The sequence below is a fragment of the Elaeis guineensis genome, chromosome 6 (genome assembly GCF_000442705.2).
Source record: "Elaeis guineensis isolate ETL-2024a chromosome 6, EG11, whole genome shotgun sequence".
Classification (NCBI taxonomy): Eukaryota; Viridiplantae; Streptophyta; class Magnoliopsida; order Arecales; family Arecaceae; genus Elaeis; species Elaeis guineensis.
In genome coordinates, this window is record NC_025998.2 from 10982430 (window position 1) to 10998578 (window position 16149).

The 16149-nt window shown below is 41.6% G+C and overlaps 1 protein-coding gene across 1 annotated transcript; it reads left to right on the forward strand.

Annotated features, from left to right (window-relative positions):
* Positions 1-749: 749 nt before the first annotated feature.
* LOC140858669 (uncharacterized) lies at positions 750-1774 on the forward strand. Its single transcript, XM_073259978.1, has 4 exons — positions 750-992; positions 1079-1135; positions 1218-1338; positions 1540-1774. Exons 1-4 carry the CDS (start codon positions 918-920, stop codon positions 1692-1694), a joined length of 408 nt encoding a protein of 135 aa, XP_073116079.1. The 5' UTR covers positions 750-917; the 3' UTR covers positions 1695-1774.
* Positions 1775-16149: the final 14375 nt, after the last annotated feature.

The following is a 16149-nucleotide window of genomic DNA, read 5'->3' on the forward strand; positions in this document are numbered from 1 at the left end:
CCAACTTTTGTCCATTGTAGGATAAAACTGACCGAACTTGCAATTTATCTAAAAATAAAAAAAAATTATACAATCTATATTAATGCAATGAGTAAAAAATATCAGTCATTTCATAAAATCCAAAAAAATAACAGCTAGATAAAGTTTACATAGTAAATGCTTGCTATCATCAACTAATAGGTAAAGAAGGTCCTATCCCATTCAGAAAATGTATTAATTCTATAGGTCAATTACAAAAATCAAATGATATGCAACAAGAGCCGAAAAAAATTTCGGCAGCATTTCCCCTTAGTTCTTCCGTATAGGAAGAACAAAAGGAAAATACCATCCGAAATTTTTTCCAAACCTCTCAGCATACCATTTGATTATGGTAATGACCTATAGAATTACTCACATTTTCCAAACTGTCCATATTGGACAATCAATTGATCAATGTACATAATTCTTTTATCCGTACAAAAATAAATAAATGTACGGATACAATAGAATATGTACATTAATCAAAAGACGGGTCTACGTTTCTATGGAATGCAATTTTTCTAGTACCTGAAAATACTAGGGACAATATACCAGGTTCATTGTCTGTGCATTTGCATAGAAATTATTATCATAACATGATAGATCAATTTTCTACGCTACGGAAGCAATTAATTAATTAATAAAATTTGAGAGCACGCATCAGAAGGTTCTAATCTATATTTTTGTCACCTGTGAAAGAATGTATAGTTTTCAGATAACTTCTTTACAAATAATAAAAGAAATGTTGTGCAAAAAATACTGTCTATCTACTATGCTGTGGAATGCAGGTAGCTGTGCATGCTATGGCAGTCAAGTATGGAGGCAAGTTTGTTGATATATTTCTTAAAGCTACAATCCAAATCCTAACAGTTTTCAAATGATTGATGGTAGGACACTGAATGATGAATATTTCTCCAGCATTTGACTTCTTACATGACCATTTCCAAGAACACAATGACATTATAATTCAAACGGTAAGATGCATCTTGCTTCCCACTAGTTGACAATGTCAAATCATCTTCATATCATACTCTTTTCTCGCCTTAATAATGTGTTGCAGGTCAGAGAGCTTCAAAAGGCAACAAGAATTATACAGACCTTGTGTTCTGAGGCCAAGGTATGATTTTATTTATGCAACTAGCTGTCTTTGACAGATCAGTATCTCTCCGTCTTCACTGGAATATCATTATTTCGCTAAGGGGTCAAAACGGACAATGGTCACACGCAATGTTCCTGCTACTAAGAGGTCTTTGGAGCGCTTTGTGTTCCATGTCAAGGCTTTGTTACACAATACCTCAAGTGGGTGCAGTTTTTGGATGGGTAGGTTCATAATCATATGGACATAGGCACTTTCTGTTTCATTTCCACTATCATCCTGTCTCCTCATATGACACATTTAAGCATTTTTGTTGGTGTGTGTTCATGCTCATCACAGTCCTTCCATATTATCGACTCAGCATCAGAATAGGTGGTCATGTACACTGAATCTTACCTTGTGTCTAACCATCTTCTTTATAACAGGCAATTTAAAACACAAGGATTTAAGTGGTCATGTGGTAAGTTCCCAAGTGTATGACAATGGAAATGATGACATTAATAGAGAAGCAGAAAATCTAACGGAGGCAGAGCCTAGGGTTCTTTCTGACGATAGCAGCCAACGAGATGATGGGAACTGAATGTGACTTGGACCTACTCATGCATCAAGTTTTTTGTATATAAATTCTAAGCATGAAAATACACCTAGAATAGTTAATTATTTTTGTGACCTTTTTGTTTTCCCTTGATGAAAATTGGCATCCTGTCCTTCATTTGCTTATGTTGTTCATAATCATAATCCATTTGGACAAGAGAAATAAAATGGTGTTAATCAAACATTTCTACAGTCTCATGGTAGACATAACAATTTTTTTTTTTTTTTTTGTGTGTGTGCACTGTCTTCGTTGTTTCCTCAAACAAAGCATTTATCAGAAAACTCTCTTCCTTGTTTCCTCAAACACAGCATTTATCAGAAAACTTCCTCTACAGGCGCACTCAACATCAGATTCTTCAAACCACATCAAAGAAGAAATCCATCATAATACAGTCGGCCAAACTTACGGTAATGGATGCATAAAGCCTAATACATAAAAGCAACACGATACAGGGGGCCCAAAGGATACAAAGCCAAACCAAAATCCATCAAAGCAATCGTACAAATCTTCAGCCAAAGGATACATTCAACCACACAAGCTTCATCACCGGTAAAATTAATCCAAACTCGTCAATCACTACCAGTTCATGGAAAAGTAGGCATGGGAGAGGTAATGCAGAAAAGTACCTCAATTCTCAGACGCTGAAGGCCGGGGAGTCGTTGTTGGAGACCTTCGGGTAGTGATGACAGCCGACCAAGAAACAAGTAAATTAGGGTTAGGGTTCCGGTCAAGGGGTGAGACTAGACATGAGAGAGAAAAAAATCGAAGGGAAGAAGAGATCAAACCTCGGAGAGACGAGAAAGCACCGGTGCCGGCAAGAGGAAGAGCTCGAGAAGCGGAAAGGACAGCCTTAGAGGGATCGGAGACGGGATCGAACGATCGTAGACGGGATCGAGCAGCGGTGAGGAAAAAACGAGAGGAGAAGTCGGCGCCGGCGATCGTCGGCGACAGGAAAAGGGGGACGACGGCTGCGCTGCTGGCGGCGGAGATGGGGTCGGCGGAGATGGGGTCGGGTGGAAAGGGGCGGCAGTAGATGGATTAGGGCATGAAAGGTCGGGGTGTTAAACGAACCTAACGACGCTAAAAAGCGTCGTTAAAGATCCTTATTTAACGACGCTTTTTCTAAAAGCGTCGGCGTTGACAGTTTCAAAATTACGACGCTTAAAAGCGTCGTTAAGAAACGACGCTTTTTAAAAGCGTCGGCAGGTCAGCGCAACCTGCCGACGCTTTCTGAAAGCGTCGGCAAAAAAATATCGGAAAATTCATATTTTCTTGTAGTGAATTTTAGCTTTTCCTGTTTGTGCTGTTTTGCATGGTATCAAGCCACGATCATTGTGGCCTTTGTGATGATTAAGAACTCATGGAAGAGAAAACTCAGTCCGGCATTCAGATTGATGGAGTTTCTACCGACGATTCTTATAACCTTCAGAATTCTGATCATCCAGGCATGCTTCTGGTAAGCGCTCCCTTAACTGGATTGAATTACTTGTCATGGAGTCGATCGATGAAAATTGCATTCAAGGCTAAGGATAAACTTGGCTTTATTAATGAAAAATATGTTATGCCTGATGCTGAATCTCCATTGTTTGAGAAATGGCAACGAGTCGATAGCATGGTGCTGTCATGGATTTTGAACTCTATCTCCAAAGATTTGGTAGAGGTATTTCTCTATGTAACTACTGCATGTGAACTCTGGAATGAACTTGAACAGAGATTTGATGAAAGCAATGGCCCATTGCTTTACCAAATTAGACGAGAAATTAGCTCGCTCTCTCAAGGAAATATGCCAGTGATGGTATATTTTACAAAGTGGAAAAAGCTTTGGGATGAGTTATCTTGCTTGAGAGATTCTTCGATCTATACATGTGGGGTTGCAAAAACTGTTGCAAATATTGAGAATGAAAATAGGTTGATACAATTTCTTATGGGTTTGAATGATAGCTATGATCATGTCCGCAACCAGATCTTACTACTCGAACCATTACCCGCTGTGAACAAGGCGTATTCTATGGTGCTTCATGTTGAAAAGCAGCATGAGGTTCTCTCAGTTTCAGATTCAATGGATCACGCTGGGGCAATGATGGTTAAAGAATTGAATTATAAAGCTGAGGGTACGAAAGAGGCTAATATTCAAAAAAGTCAGAATTCTAGCAGCAACATGAAGCATGACTTTGCTAGAAAGGAAGATCGATTTTGTACTCATAGTAAGACACAAGGTCACATGCGTGACACATGTTTTAAACTATATGGCTACCCAAATTGGTACAAAGAGCTGAAGCAAAAATATGCTAATCAATAGAATCAGGCATATACAGCTCGAGTTCATGAAATCCCTATGGATGATGATCCACTCAGTCCTCCATCTCAGCCAAGTGATTGGAGTGCTAATCTGTCTACTGTAATTCAGCAAGAAATAGCAAAATGTATAAAAGGGAAGGTGACCATGGAACCAAACACAGCCAATTATTTGAATTTTGCAGGTAATGAACCTCATTGGTGTCTTCTTAGCAAAGGTGATGAGAATATTGGTACCTGGATAGTTGATACAGGTGCAACCAGTCACATATGCTCAAATATACAAATATTTTCTAAAACACATAGATCACCTAACCCTGAACTCGTATACTTACCTGACGGGACTAAATAGAATGTCACATCTGTGGGCATTATTTCTTTACACCGAAAGTAACTCTCACAGATGTGTTGTATGTGCCCTCTTTCAAGTACAATTTTCTTTCAGTCAGTAAACTTTTACAATCTACTAACACTATGATTTATTTTTTTCCTTCTTATTGTACTTTGCAAGACCATTGGACTAAGGAGATAATTGCTATTGGAAAAGAATATGCTGGTTTATACAAGCTTGATTCATCATCATTCACACACACTCCTTTACAGTATGTTTTTCATAAAAGTTGTAATAATGTTCAGTCTGTCACTACCTCTTGTACTCTGTGGTATGAACGTTTAAGTCATGTATCTAAGTCTACATTATTCAAAATTCTAAATATAAATATTTTTATTATAGATTCTTTACCTTGTGAAGTTTGTTCTTTATCAAAACAGCAGCGTTTACATTTTCTAATCAATACAATTTCTAGTAAAACTGTGTTTGAATTGATACATATAGACTTATGGGGCCCATATCATATTCATACAATCACTAGAGCAAGATTTGTTCTAACCATTATAGATGACTTTAGTAGAACAACTTGGGCTTACTTAATGAGAGATAAAACCCAAACTCTATCTCACCTTACTATATTTTTGAATTTAACAGAAACACAATTTCAAAAATGAGTGCAATTCATTTGCACGGATAATGGCACGGAATTCATCAATGCCTCTTGTCAATCTATATTCCAAGACCGAGGGATCCTTCACCAAAAATCTTGTCCTCACACACCTCAATAAAACGACATGGTTGAGAGGAAGCACAAGCATATATTACAGGTAGCTCGAGCACTCTTATTTCACTCCCATCTCCCTAAATAATTTTGGGGTGAGGCCATACTTATAGCTGTCTACTTAATAAATAAATTACCTTCCTCAATTTTAAATTAGAAAACACCCTTCGAAGTTTTATATCTCAAATTATCAGATTATAGACACCTTAGAGTCTTTGGTTATTTATGTTTTGCCACCAACACCAAGCCACACAAAACAAAATTTGAACCACGAGCTACAAAATGTCTGTTCCTTGGATATGCATCTGGGCACAAAGTATATATAGTCTATAATATCAATTCACACATAGTGTTTGTGTCAAGAAATGTAGCCTTCCATGAGTCCATTTTTTTCTTATAAACGTGAAACTTTCATTTCATCATCTAGTCATTCTCCTTCATCCACAATTTCTATACCCATCGTACCTATCACTACACAAAATAATTTTTTCACCCCTATTTTCAATATCCCAGTTGAGTGTCCACCCCCATCACCTCATCAAGAGTTATGTCCTACACCACCTATTGTACCTCCTATTGCACCTCTTCATAGAAGTACTAGGACTGTCTCAAAACCAACTTGGCTATAAGATTTTGTAGCACAACTTACACATGACAATTCTTTACCAATAGCTTTACCTCCTAATCAAGATGGTTCTGCAGGTATATCTTTTTCCTATAACCATTTCATTTTTGCCCCTACCTTTAATCATGATTATCTTGCTTTTATTACTAATGTATCAAGTGTCAAGGAACCATCTTCTTACCATCAAGCTAAGGATGATATCCAGTGGGTTCAAGCCATGAATCAAGAATTGGATGCTCTTGAATATAGTAATACATGGCAGTTGACTGAATTTCTAGCAGGAAAAAGACCCATAGCTTCGAAGTGGGTATATCATATAAAGTACAAACCGGGCACAGTGGATAGATTTAAAGCTCGGCTGGTAACCAAGAGCTATAACCAGATTGAAGGAATTGATTATGTGGACAGTTTTTCACCGGTTGCAAAAATAGTTACTGTGCATACCTTTCTCGCCATTGCTTCAGCCAAACAATGGCCCATTCACCAGATTGATATCAACAATGCATACCTTCATGGTTTCATTGACAAAGATCTTTATATGATACTGTCGGAGGGTTATATAAAGGCATGCAACGGTCAAGTGTGTAAGCTTATTAAATCTCTTTATGGGTTGAAACAAACAGGGCTTCAATGGAACAAACAGTTTACAAGCAAACTCAAAGAGTTCGATTTCACCCAGTCATCTTCTGATCATTGTTTATTCATCAATTCCTCTAGAGATGATTTTCAAGCTCTTCTTGTTTATATTGATGACGTCCTTATCACTGGTACAAATGAGCATTTCATTTTCTCCACTAAGAAGTTTCTTGATGCTGAGTTCACCATTAAAAATATGGGATATGTTAAATACTTCCTGAGTATTGAGCTTACTCGATCATCAGAAGATTTATTTATTAGCCAACGCAAGTACATACTTGACATACTGCAAGACGTTGGGCTTTCTAATGCGAAACCTGCCCCTTTTCCCATGGCAAAAGCTCTTCGTTTATCACCAGATATAGGAGATTTAATGTCAGACCCAGAAAAGTACCGAAAAATTGTTGGAAAATTGTTATACTTAAGTCTGACTAGACTAGACATTACGTACTCTGTTCAACAACTCAGTCAATTCCTTTAATCACCAAGGATTCCTCACTGGCAAGCTATTGTTCAAGTTCTCAAATACTTACGAGAATGTCCTTCCAAGGGGGTATTTTTTTCCAGCAACATCATCCTTCAAGCTTCAAACTTATTGCGATATTGATTGGGTAGCATGTCCAACAAGCCGCAGATCAATCACAGAATTTTGCATTTTTTTGGGCTCTGCTCTCATCTCATGGAAATCAAAGAAACAAACTACCGTGAGTCATTTTTCAGTTGAGGCCGAATACAGAAGCATGGCCAGCACAGCTTGTGAGCTCAAGTGGATTTCATTTCTTCTTCAAGATTTTTCAGATTCCCCTCTAAACTCCCATTCCATTGCATTGCGACAATCAAACCGCCATTCACATCAGTAACAACCCAACGTTCCATGAACGTACGAAACATATTGACATAGATTGTCATATTGTTAGGGATCATATAAACAATGGGTTTCTTCAAACTATTCACACTCCATCTCGTCTGCAATTGGCAGATATATTCACTAAGTCTTTGTTTGCTGCTACCTTTATATACATTTTGTCCAAGCTGGGTCTGGTTGATCTTCACCAGCCTCCAACTTGAGGGGGGGATGAAGATGTGTTATACAACTAAATTTAGTTAGCAAAAAAAGATACCAAAGTTTGTTATCCAGCTGGTTTGTTATCTAGCTGGCAATCTGTTAGGAGTCCTTTCTTTCTTTTGAATTCAAGATCATTTATTTTCATCTGTATATAAAATTTTTTTTATTGGTTTTCAATTGACAGATGTTAGGATTTGACGCCTCGAGATTCAGCCCACATTGAGCCCACAGTGAGGTTCGCGGCGAAAAACGGAGTCCAACGAGATCAAGATCACCTGAAACGGAGCTCGGATGGAGGAGATACGAGCTTTTGAAGTCGGCACAAGAATCGAGGCGGCGGAGGACCGCCGGCGACAGGTGGCGGCGCGCGGGACGCGCGACCCAGGCCCGCGCGGGACGCGCGACCCAGCGGCCTGCTGGCCCTTGCCCCGGTCCACCGTGGACCGGGTGGTCCACGGCGCGGTCTGTGGACCGCGTGGGCGTTTCCCACGCGTTTCTCGCGGTCCACGGCCCTATTTCGTGGACCGGAGCGCGATCTAAGGGTCGAGGACGCTCCCGATCTTGATCCGACGGTCCGGAGGGGTTTTTGGCTTTGTTTAGGATTCCTAATCCTTCTCTAATCGTGTTTTAACCTTGTTTAAGCCTTTAAAAGGCCTGTGAGGCACAGAGAGGGGCTGCGGTTCGGTTTCTCGCCGCCGTACGAACCAGAGGAGAGAGAGAGAGGGGCGAGGGCGCTGTGAGAGAGGAGCAGGAGGCTCCTGGACAGCGGTCGCCAAGCTCTTCAGGGGTTCAGGGGGGTCTTCAAGAGAGAGAGAGCTTTTGTGAGGGGAACTTCATGTGAGAGAGAATTGGGTGTACAAGGGTTGAGGGTGAGGTCTCCTCTTGTAAAATTTTCTTTTCATAGTGAAGTTTGCATGCCCCGTGGAGGCGAGCCCTTTTGTGGCTGATTCACGTATTTTGATTGTTTTTCCTTCTGTTTTGTTTCTTCTTTCTTCCTGCTGCATCGCGTGGTACTGAAAGGATCTTGGGAGGTGGTGTCCTGGCCAGACATCCACCCAACAAGTGGTATCAGAGCAAGGCGGTACAAGGACGCAGATTGCAGTGGTGGTGAGCAAGACTGAAGATGGAGAAAATAGGAACAATCAGGATGGAGATCAACAAGTTTGATGGTAAGAGCAATTTCTCCTTGTGGCAGGCAAGGGTGAAGGACGTGCTCATCCAACAGGGGTTGATCGAAGCTCTCTTGTGCGATGAGAAACCGACCACCATGGAGGTGCGGGATTGGAAACGGCTACAGATGCAGGCGGTGAGTACCATCCGCATGTACCTGGCGGATGAGGTGGTGATCCATGTGCTGAGCGAGACTTCCCCGACAGTGCTGTGGTCGAAGCTCGAGGAGTTGTACATGGCAAAGTCTCTCACCAACACTCTTTTCCTCTGGAGGCAGTTTTACCAACTGCGGATGACTGAGGGACAGAGCGTGCAGGAGCATCTGAGCCACTTCCAGAAGATCCTCACCGACCTTCTCAGCGTTGGCGAGAACGTTGAGGAGAAGACCAGGGCGCTGGTTTTGCTGGCGTCGCTTCCCCCTTCGTACGAGTCCTTGGTGACTGCTCTTCTAGTGGGGAAGAGTACTATCAAGATGGACGAGGTCACCGCGGCGATACTCCAGAACGATGTTCTCAGGAGGGAGAACCCAGCTTCGAACTCAGGTGTCGATAGCTCAGCTTTGGTGGCTTCTGGAGGTGCAGGAGGCGGTAGACGGAGCGACAGGAGATCGCATCGAGGGCGGTCTAAGTCCAGGAGGGACTTGAGCAAAACCAGGTGTTACCGGTGTGAGGAGTTGGGGCATCTAGCCAGAGATTGCCCTCAACTGAAAAATCGGACGGTAGCTGCTGTAGCGACGGCCGGCAGCGATTCAGATGGAGATGTCCTGGAGATATCTGACGAGGTATCTACTTCTTCCCAGTAGTGGATATTAGATTCTGCATGCCCCTATCATGTGTGTTGCAGAGAGGAGCAGTTTGACTCCCTGGAGAACAGTGAGAGCACTGTATATCTGCCGAATGGATCGAGCTGTGCGATCAGAGGCATTGGGACGGTCAGCTGGAGGACACATGACGGTGCAGTGAGGAGATTGGGGGAGGTCCGATACATACCCGATTTCAGACGGAATCATATCTCACTTAGCAGACTGGATTCGAGAGGCTACAGGACGGTAGCTGGTGGAGGAATCCTGAGGGTGCTACGCGGCGATAGGATTGTGCTGGAGGGGAAGAAGGGGAGCAGAGGACATTATTACCTGGCAGGGAGCCCAGTGCGAGGTGGAGCATCGGGAGCCAGGTGGAGCCCAGAGCGAGGTGGAGCTCCAGGAGGCGGATCGGGCACGAGACAGGAGACTCGGGAGGACGAGAGGCGACGTCGCAAGGTAAGATTCCTATTGCCGCAGGATGATGCCCCGAACATGTCTCAGGTCAGGAGGAGCACAGCATACGACGGAGATGGGATCGAGCAGCCTGGCTCGACTCCCATGTTTGCCCATCCATGATCAGCAGGCGATTGCCCCAGGGCATGGGGGCGAGGAGATCCAGAAGCTCTCGGAGTTTGGAGGAGGCTGAATATCGAGTCGAGGTGGAGATTGTTAGGATTTGACGCCTCGAGATTCAGCCCACATTGAGCCCACAGTGAGGTTCGCGGCGAAAAACGGAGTCTAACGAGATCAAGATCACCTGAAACGGAGCTCGGATGGAGGAGATACGAGCTTTTGAAGTCGGCACGAGAATCGAGGCGGCGGAGGACCGCCGGCGACCGGCGGCGGGCGGCAGCGGCGCGGCCGCAGGCGGCGGCGCGCGGGACGCGGGACCCAGGCCCGCTTGGGACGCGGGACCCAGGCCCGCGCGGGACGCGCGACCCAGGCCCGCGCGGGACGCGCGACCCAGGCCCAGGCCCGCGCGGGACGCGCGACCCAGCGGCCTGCTGGCCCTTGCCCCGGTCCACCGTGGACCGGGTGGTCCACGGCGCGGTCTGTGGACCGCGTGGGCGTTTCCCACGCGATTCTCGCGGTCCACGGCCCTATTTCGTGGACCGGAGCGCGATCTAAGGGTCGAGGACGCTCCCGATCTTGATCCGACGGTCCGGAGGGGTTTTTGGCTTTGTTTAGGATTCCTAATCCTTCTCTAATCGTGTTTTAACCTTGTTTAAGCCTTTAAAAGGCCTGTGAGGCACAGAGAGGGGCTGCGGTTCGGTTTCTCGCCGCCGTACGAACCAGAGGAGAGAGAGAGAGGGGCGAGGGCGCTGTGAGAGAGGAGCAGGAGGCTCCTGGACAGCGGTCGCCAAGCTCTTCAGGGGTTCAGGGGGGTCTTCAAGAGAGAGAGAGCTTTTGTGAGGGGAACTTCATGTGAGAGAGAATTGGGTGTACAAGGGTTGAGGGTGAGGTCTCCTCTTGTAAAATTTTCTTTTCATAGTGAAGTTTGCATGCCCCGTGGAGGCGAGCCCTTTTGTGGCTGATCCACGTATTTTGATTGTTTTTCCTTTTGTTTTGTTTCTTCTTTCTTCCTGCTGCATCGCGTGGTACTGAAAGGGTCTTGGAAGGTGGTGTCCTGGCCAGACATCCACCCAACAACAGAAAATGAGAAGATAATTTTTTTTCAATTTTAGCTTTCTCTGTTTGCCCTGTTTTGCATATACTAAGCTATATACAACCTAGGAAGCCGCTGTCTTCAAATTGGGTTACTCGTATCAGGCGGGGGCTGACTTCAGGACGGTCATCACTTGGACTAATGGACCCTTAAGACTCCTAGTTACATTCCCCATCTTAGAGAGACTTATGGCAGCTTAAGAGGAGGTCCATTTGGCCCTTCCAAGCTACTCATATCTACAGGAGGGCCCAGGTGCTGGCACAGGGTACCCTGGTGCTGCTGAAACAAAGAGGAACAGGAAAGTAAACCCCAATTATGGAATGAAAGTAGAATTCTCTGCACAACAGTGCTGAAAAAAGCGCTCTCATTGAAAAAAATTCCCGCATTTCGTTCTCACCGGACTTCCCAACGGATGGCTGCTACTAGTTGGTGTAGAACCGTATGCTGCATATAGTAGATGGACCATACCGACCTAAGATTTAAAACAAATGCCAACCAAAAAATATTTACAAAAAATCACAAAAAAATAATTATAAAAAAAAAGAGAAAAATAATTTTATTCAAAGAAAATAAAGAACAAAATCTCATAAAGATAACTCGTACATGAGTCTTCACATGCATGAATAGTCCTCTCTTTTCCTTCTTACACTCTAAAGGAGACGCCAACGATCCTTTTAAATAGACATTATATGAGTGAGAATTTACCTCCCACATGAACTTAGAAAACAAAATCAACTAAAACACAAACTCTTTAATAGATAGCATGACATTAGACATAGAGTCCTACTTCAAATAGGGCATAAAAAGATAATAACTAGAATCCTATTTAAAATTGGACATGCCATGATTCTCAACAGTTTGTCTCCTGCTCATCGGAATGAAGAATCAAATTTCACCTTTTTTTTTTTTCAGTTAGTCCAAAGGCTATGCAAAGCTCCTCGACCACCTGCTGATATTCAAACAAGTTTCGAACACCTTCTAAATGTTGCGAACAAATGGGCATTTGATAAATAAGTAGCTAACAATTTCCGATCTCCCACTGCAAAGGCAACAACCCATACTGACATTCCATCCTTTCTTGAAAAGAACCTCCCTAGTATGGGTCTTATTCCTAGCAATAAGCATGCCATTGCAGGTAAGCTTCCGCTTGGGTACATCAGCTAATCTTGTCGGTCTAATTTGGCATAAGTTAAGCTAGAGCAAAGCTAGTTGCCTTGATTGGACCAAAGTCAAAAGGCCTTTGATCTCGATCTTTCAAGAAAGAGATCTTTTTGACTATTGTGATGCGTGTAATAACACATTAAAAAAAAAAAAAAAAACTCACACGTGCGGTGCATGTGAGGAGAGGGAATGGAAGACTCTCAATGGGAGTCTTCCTCTTCTCCGACTCCAATGGAGAAAGGGCTTGGGTTTTGCTGAAAACTACTGGGATTTCGGCCTATAAATACAGAGCTCCTCTTTCTCTTTGCCTCCACCATGATTTGCTCGAGAATCGCTATTGATTTGAGCTGCCCCGTCGAGCCTTTGTCCTTAGATTTCATCAGAAAGATCATCAGATCTCTTATCGAGGGTGTCACTGGACCTAGGTAAGATTCTCTCCCAGCTCCTCCTCCTTTTCCTAGTCTCACCGTCATCGGATTTGATCTGGTAAGCCGCTGATTGTGGAGGATAGGGCCCTTCCTTGCTCTCCGAATTTTTTTTTCTTTTTCTTCATGCCGACCGTCGGGGTCATCTTGTGGTTGGCATCGTGCACCGTCGTTCACCATCGGTCAGGTTCCACAGCCATGGCCGGTGTGAAGAAGGGAAGGGAAAGCAGGGGCTCAATTGCCCTATTTGAAGAAGAAGAAGAAGAGAAGGGGGAGAGAGAGCCTCTCTTCTCTCAATTTATTTTAATTAATTATTTATTTATTTTTTTCTTAATTTAGCTGAAAAAAATAAAATAAAATGCAATAAAATTATGAAAACTTGGAGTGGACCCTTGGTGAGCCGAAAAGAGTTGAATTAGACAATTCATATTGAGATAGGTTATATAAGGAAACAATCTTTCGGATAGGGGATCTTCAAGCAGGTCCCCTTAGTACCTGATTCATAAGCTTGAGTGTGGATTAAGATTAACTAAGAGGTTAATTTATCATCAATTGAGGTAAGGATTCTTGGATACAAACACCGATAAATATATATTTATTTTTTTGCACTTCATTATTTGGTTTCTCATGGTTGATATTTATTTTATATTTATTGACATAATTATCTGTATATTCTGTATCATATGTTTGTATCAAATAACAATGGTTTTTTGGATAGTTTGGGTTGTAATACCAGCAATAAGATTTTTGAAAAGAATATAATATGATACAATACATATTTTTTTTATAAATTGAGACTTAAATAAATTAATAATTAAGAAGGATATTTGGACTAGTCATGTTAAACTGAGAATGGAACCGTCATGGGTAGGAATGTGGTACTTGAGATTGTCACCGTGGGATGGAGCACGGCTAGTATAGTTCGCCACCATGGGCTGGATCACAGATATTTTGAGATTGCCATCGTGGGTGGGAGTGCAGCTAGTATAGTTTGCCACATGGACGGAATCACGGCTAGTATGGTTTGCCACTACGGGTGAGAGCATAGCTAATATAGTTTGCCATCGTGAACAGGATTGCGGATATTATGATTTGCCGGTCACGGGTGGAATCATGACCGTGATTAGCCATGATCTTAAAGATAACTGTTGATTGATTTAGATCATATTAATAAGATATAGATGATCAGATATGAATTTACAATTTAGTAAAATAGAGTTTCACTTGATTATATGTGTATAGTATATGACTTTTGGAAAGGATAGATAATTGATGGTATATGATGTATATTTTTGTATATATCAATATTGCTTTATGCTAGATACTTGATATGAGATTTCATGGCTTATATTTTCTTTTGATGCTATCCATATGCTATTTTCAAATTATATTGTTATTATGCTAATGTGAGTATGTGAGGATTCTTACTGGGCTGTTAAGTATTTCTCTTTTTTTCTCAAAGTTGCAGGATGCTTATGATTGATTATGATTTGAATTCACGGATGAGCAAATGAATAGATAGAGCATTATTGATACCTGATTGGATGATCGAAGAAATTGAATTTGTAATCATGCAAGTGCTATCAATTATGATAAAATTAGACCATTATTATTTATAGATATTGAGGTGTTGTAATAAATTATAAACTTTGCATTTTTTTAAGATCTTACCCTAAGGAGTGTGCGGCCATCATATATCCAATCCACATACTGGGTTCGGAGCGTGATAGACTGGTATTAGAGCATATGTTTAAGGTCACTGGAGACTGTGACATAAGTGATATCAAAACTCTAGATTATAATCAATAGAGTATGACAGAATAGTATTAAAACTCAAGATTATGATCTCTAAAGATCGTAAGAGATATTTGAGTGTAAGATTATGATTATTAAGGATTGCGACCAAGGTGATTCATACGAATTGGATGGATAACTTTAAACTTATATCTCGAGTTGAAATTTGAGAAATTGACAAACTACAATCTATTGGTTTAGAAATTATTTAGTAAAATTGAGAAATTCTATGGATTAAATCAAAGTGCACAGTGAAAGCATGACGGTTTAAGTGAAGGTGTCATAATAAAGTATTTGAATTTCTTTTCTCAATCAAAAAGATTATTTAGGAGCTTGAGGATAAGATGATAAGTTTGTACCCTTAAAAATTTAACTTGCTGTATGCTACTTTCGAGGATAAAATTATTTTTAAGAGGGGAGAATGTAACAATCCATTAAAAAAAAAAAAACTCACGCATGCGGTGCACATGAGGTGAGGGAATGGAAGACTCCTGATGAGAGTCTTTCTCTTCTCCGACTCCATCAGAGAAAGGGCTTGGGTTTTGTCAAAAATTAGTGGGATTTTGGCTTATAAATAGAGAGCTCCTCTTCCTCTTTGTCTCCACTATGATTTGCTCAAGAATCACCATCGATTTGAGCCACCCCATTGAGCCTTTTTTCTTGGATTTCATCAAAGAGATCGTCGGATCTCTCATCGAGGGTGTCACTGAACCTAGGTAAGGTTCTCTCCCTTTTCCTCCTTTTTCTAGTCTCGCCATCATCAGATTGGGTTCGATAAGCCACCGATCGTGGAGGATAGGGCCCTTGCTCTCTGATTTTTTTTTTTCTTCCTGCCGACCACCAGTGGCTGTAGCTGCCGTCAGGTCATCTTGTGGTTGGCACCGTGCGCTATCATTCGCTGTCGGTCGGGTTCCACGGCCATGGCCGGTGTGAAGAAGGGAAGGGGAAGCAAGGGCTCGGTTGCCCTGTTTGAAGAAGAAGAAGAGAAGAGGGAGAGAGAGAGAGAGCCTCTCTTCTCTCTATTTATTTTATTTAATTAATTATTTATTTTTTTCTAATTTGGTTGAAAAAAATAAAATAAAATAAAATTATGGAGACTTGGAGTGGACCCTTGGTGAGCCGAAGAGAGTTAAATTAGACAATTCATATTTTATTATTTTAATATTGAGATTGGTTATATAGGGAAACAATCTTCTGGATAGGAGATCTTCGAGCAGGTTCCTTTAGTACCTGATTCATAAGCTTGAGTGTGGATTGAGATTAATTAAGAGGTTAAGTTATCATCAATTGACGTAAGAATTTTTGAACACAAACATCAATAAATATATATTTATTTTTTACACTGCATTATTTGGTTTCTCGTGGCTAATATTTATTTTATATTTATCGATATGATTATCTATATATTCTATATCATATGTTTATATCAAATAATGATGGCTTGTTAGATAGTTTGGATTGTGATACCGGCAATAAGATTTTTGAAAAGAACATAATATGAAACAATACTTTTTTTTGGCATAAATTGAGATTTAAATAAATTGATGATCAAGAAGGGATATTTGGACTAGTCACATTAAACTAAGAATGGTCCCGCTACGGGCAGGAACGTGGTACTTGAGATTGCCATTGTGGGCTAGAGCACGGTTAGTTGATTTACCATCGCGAGCTAGAGCGCGGCTAGTATG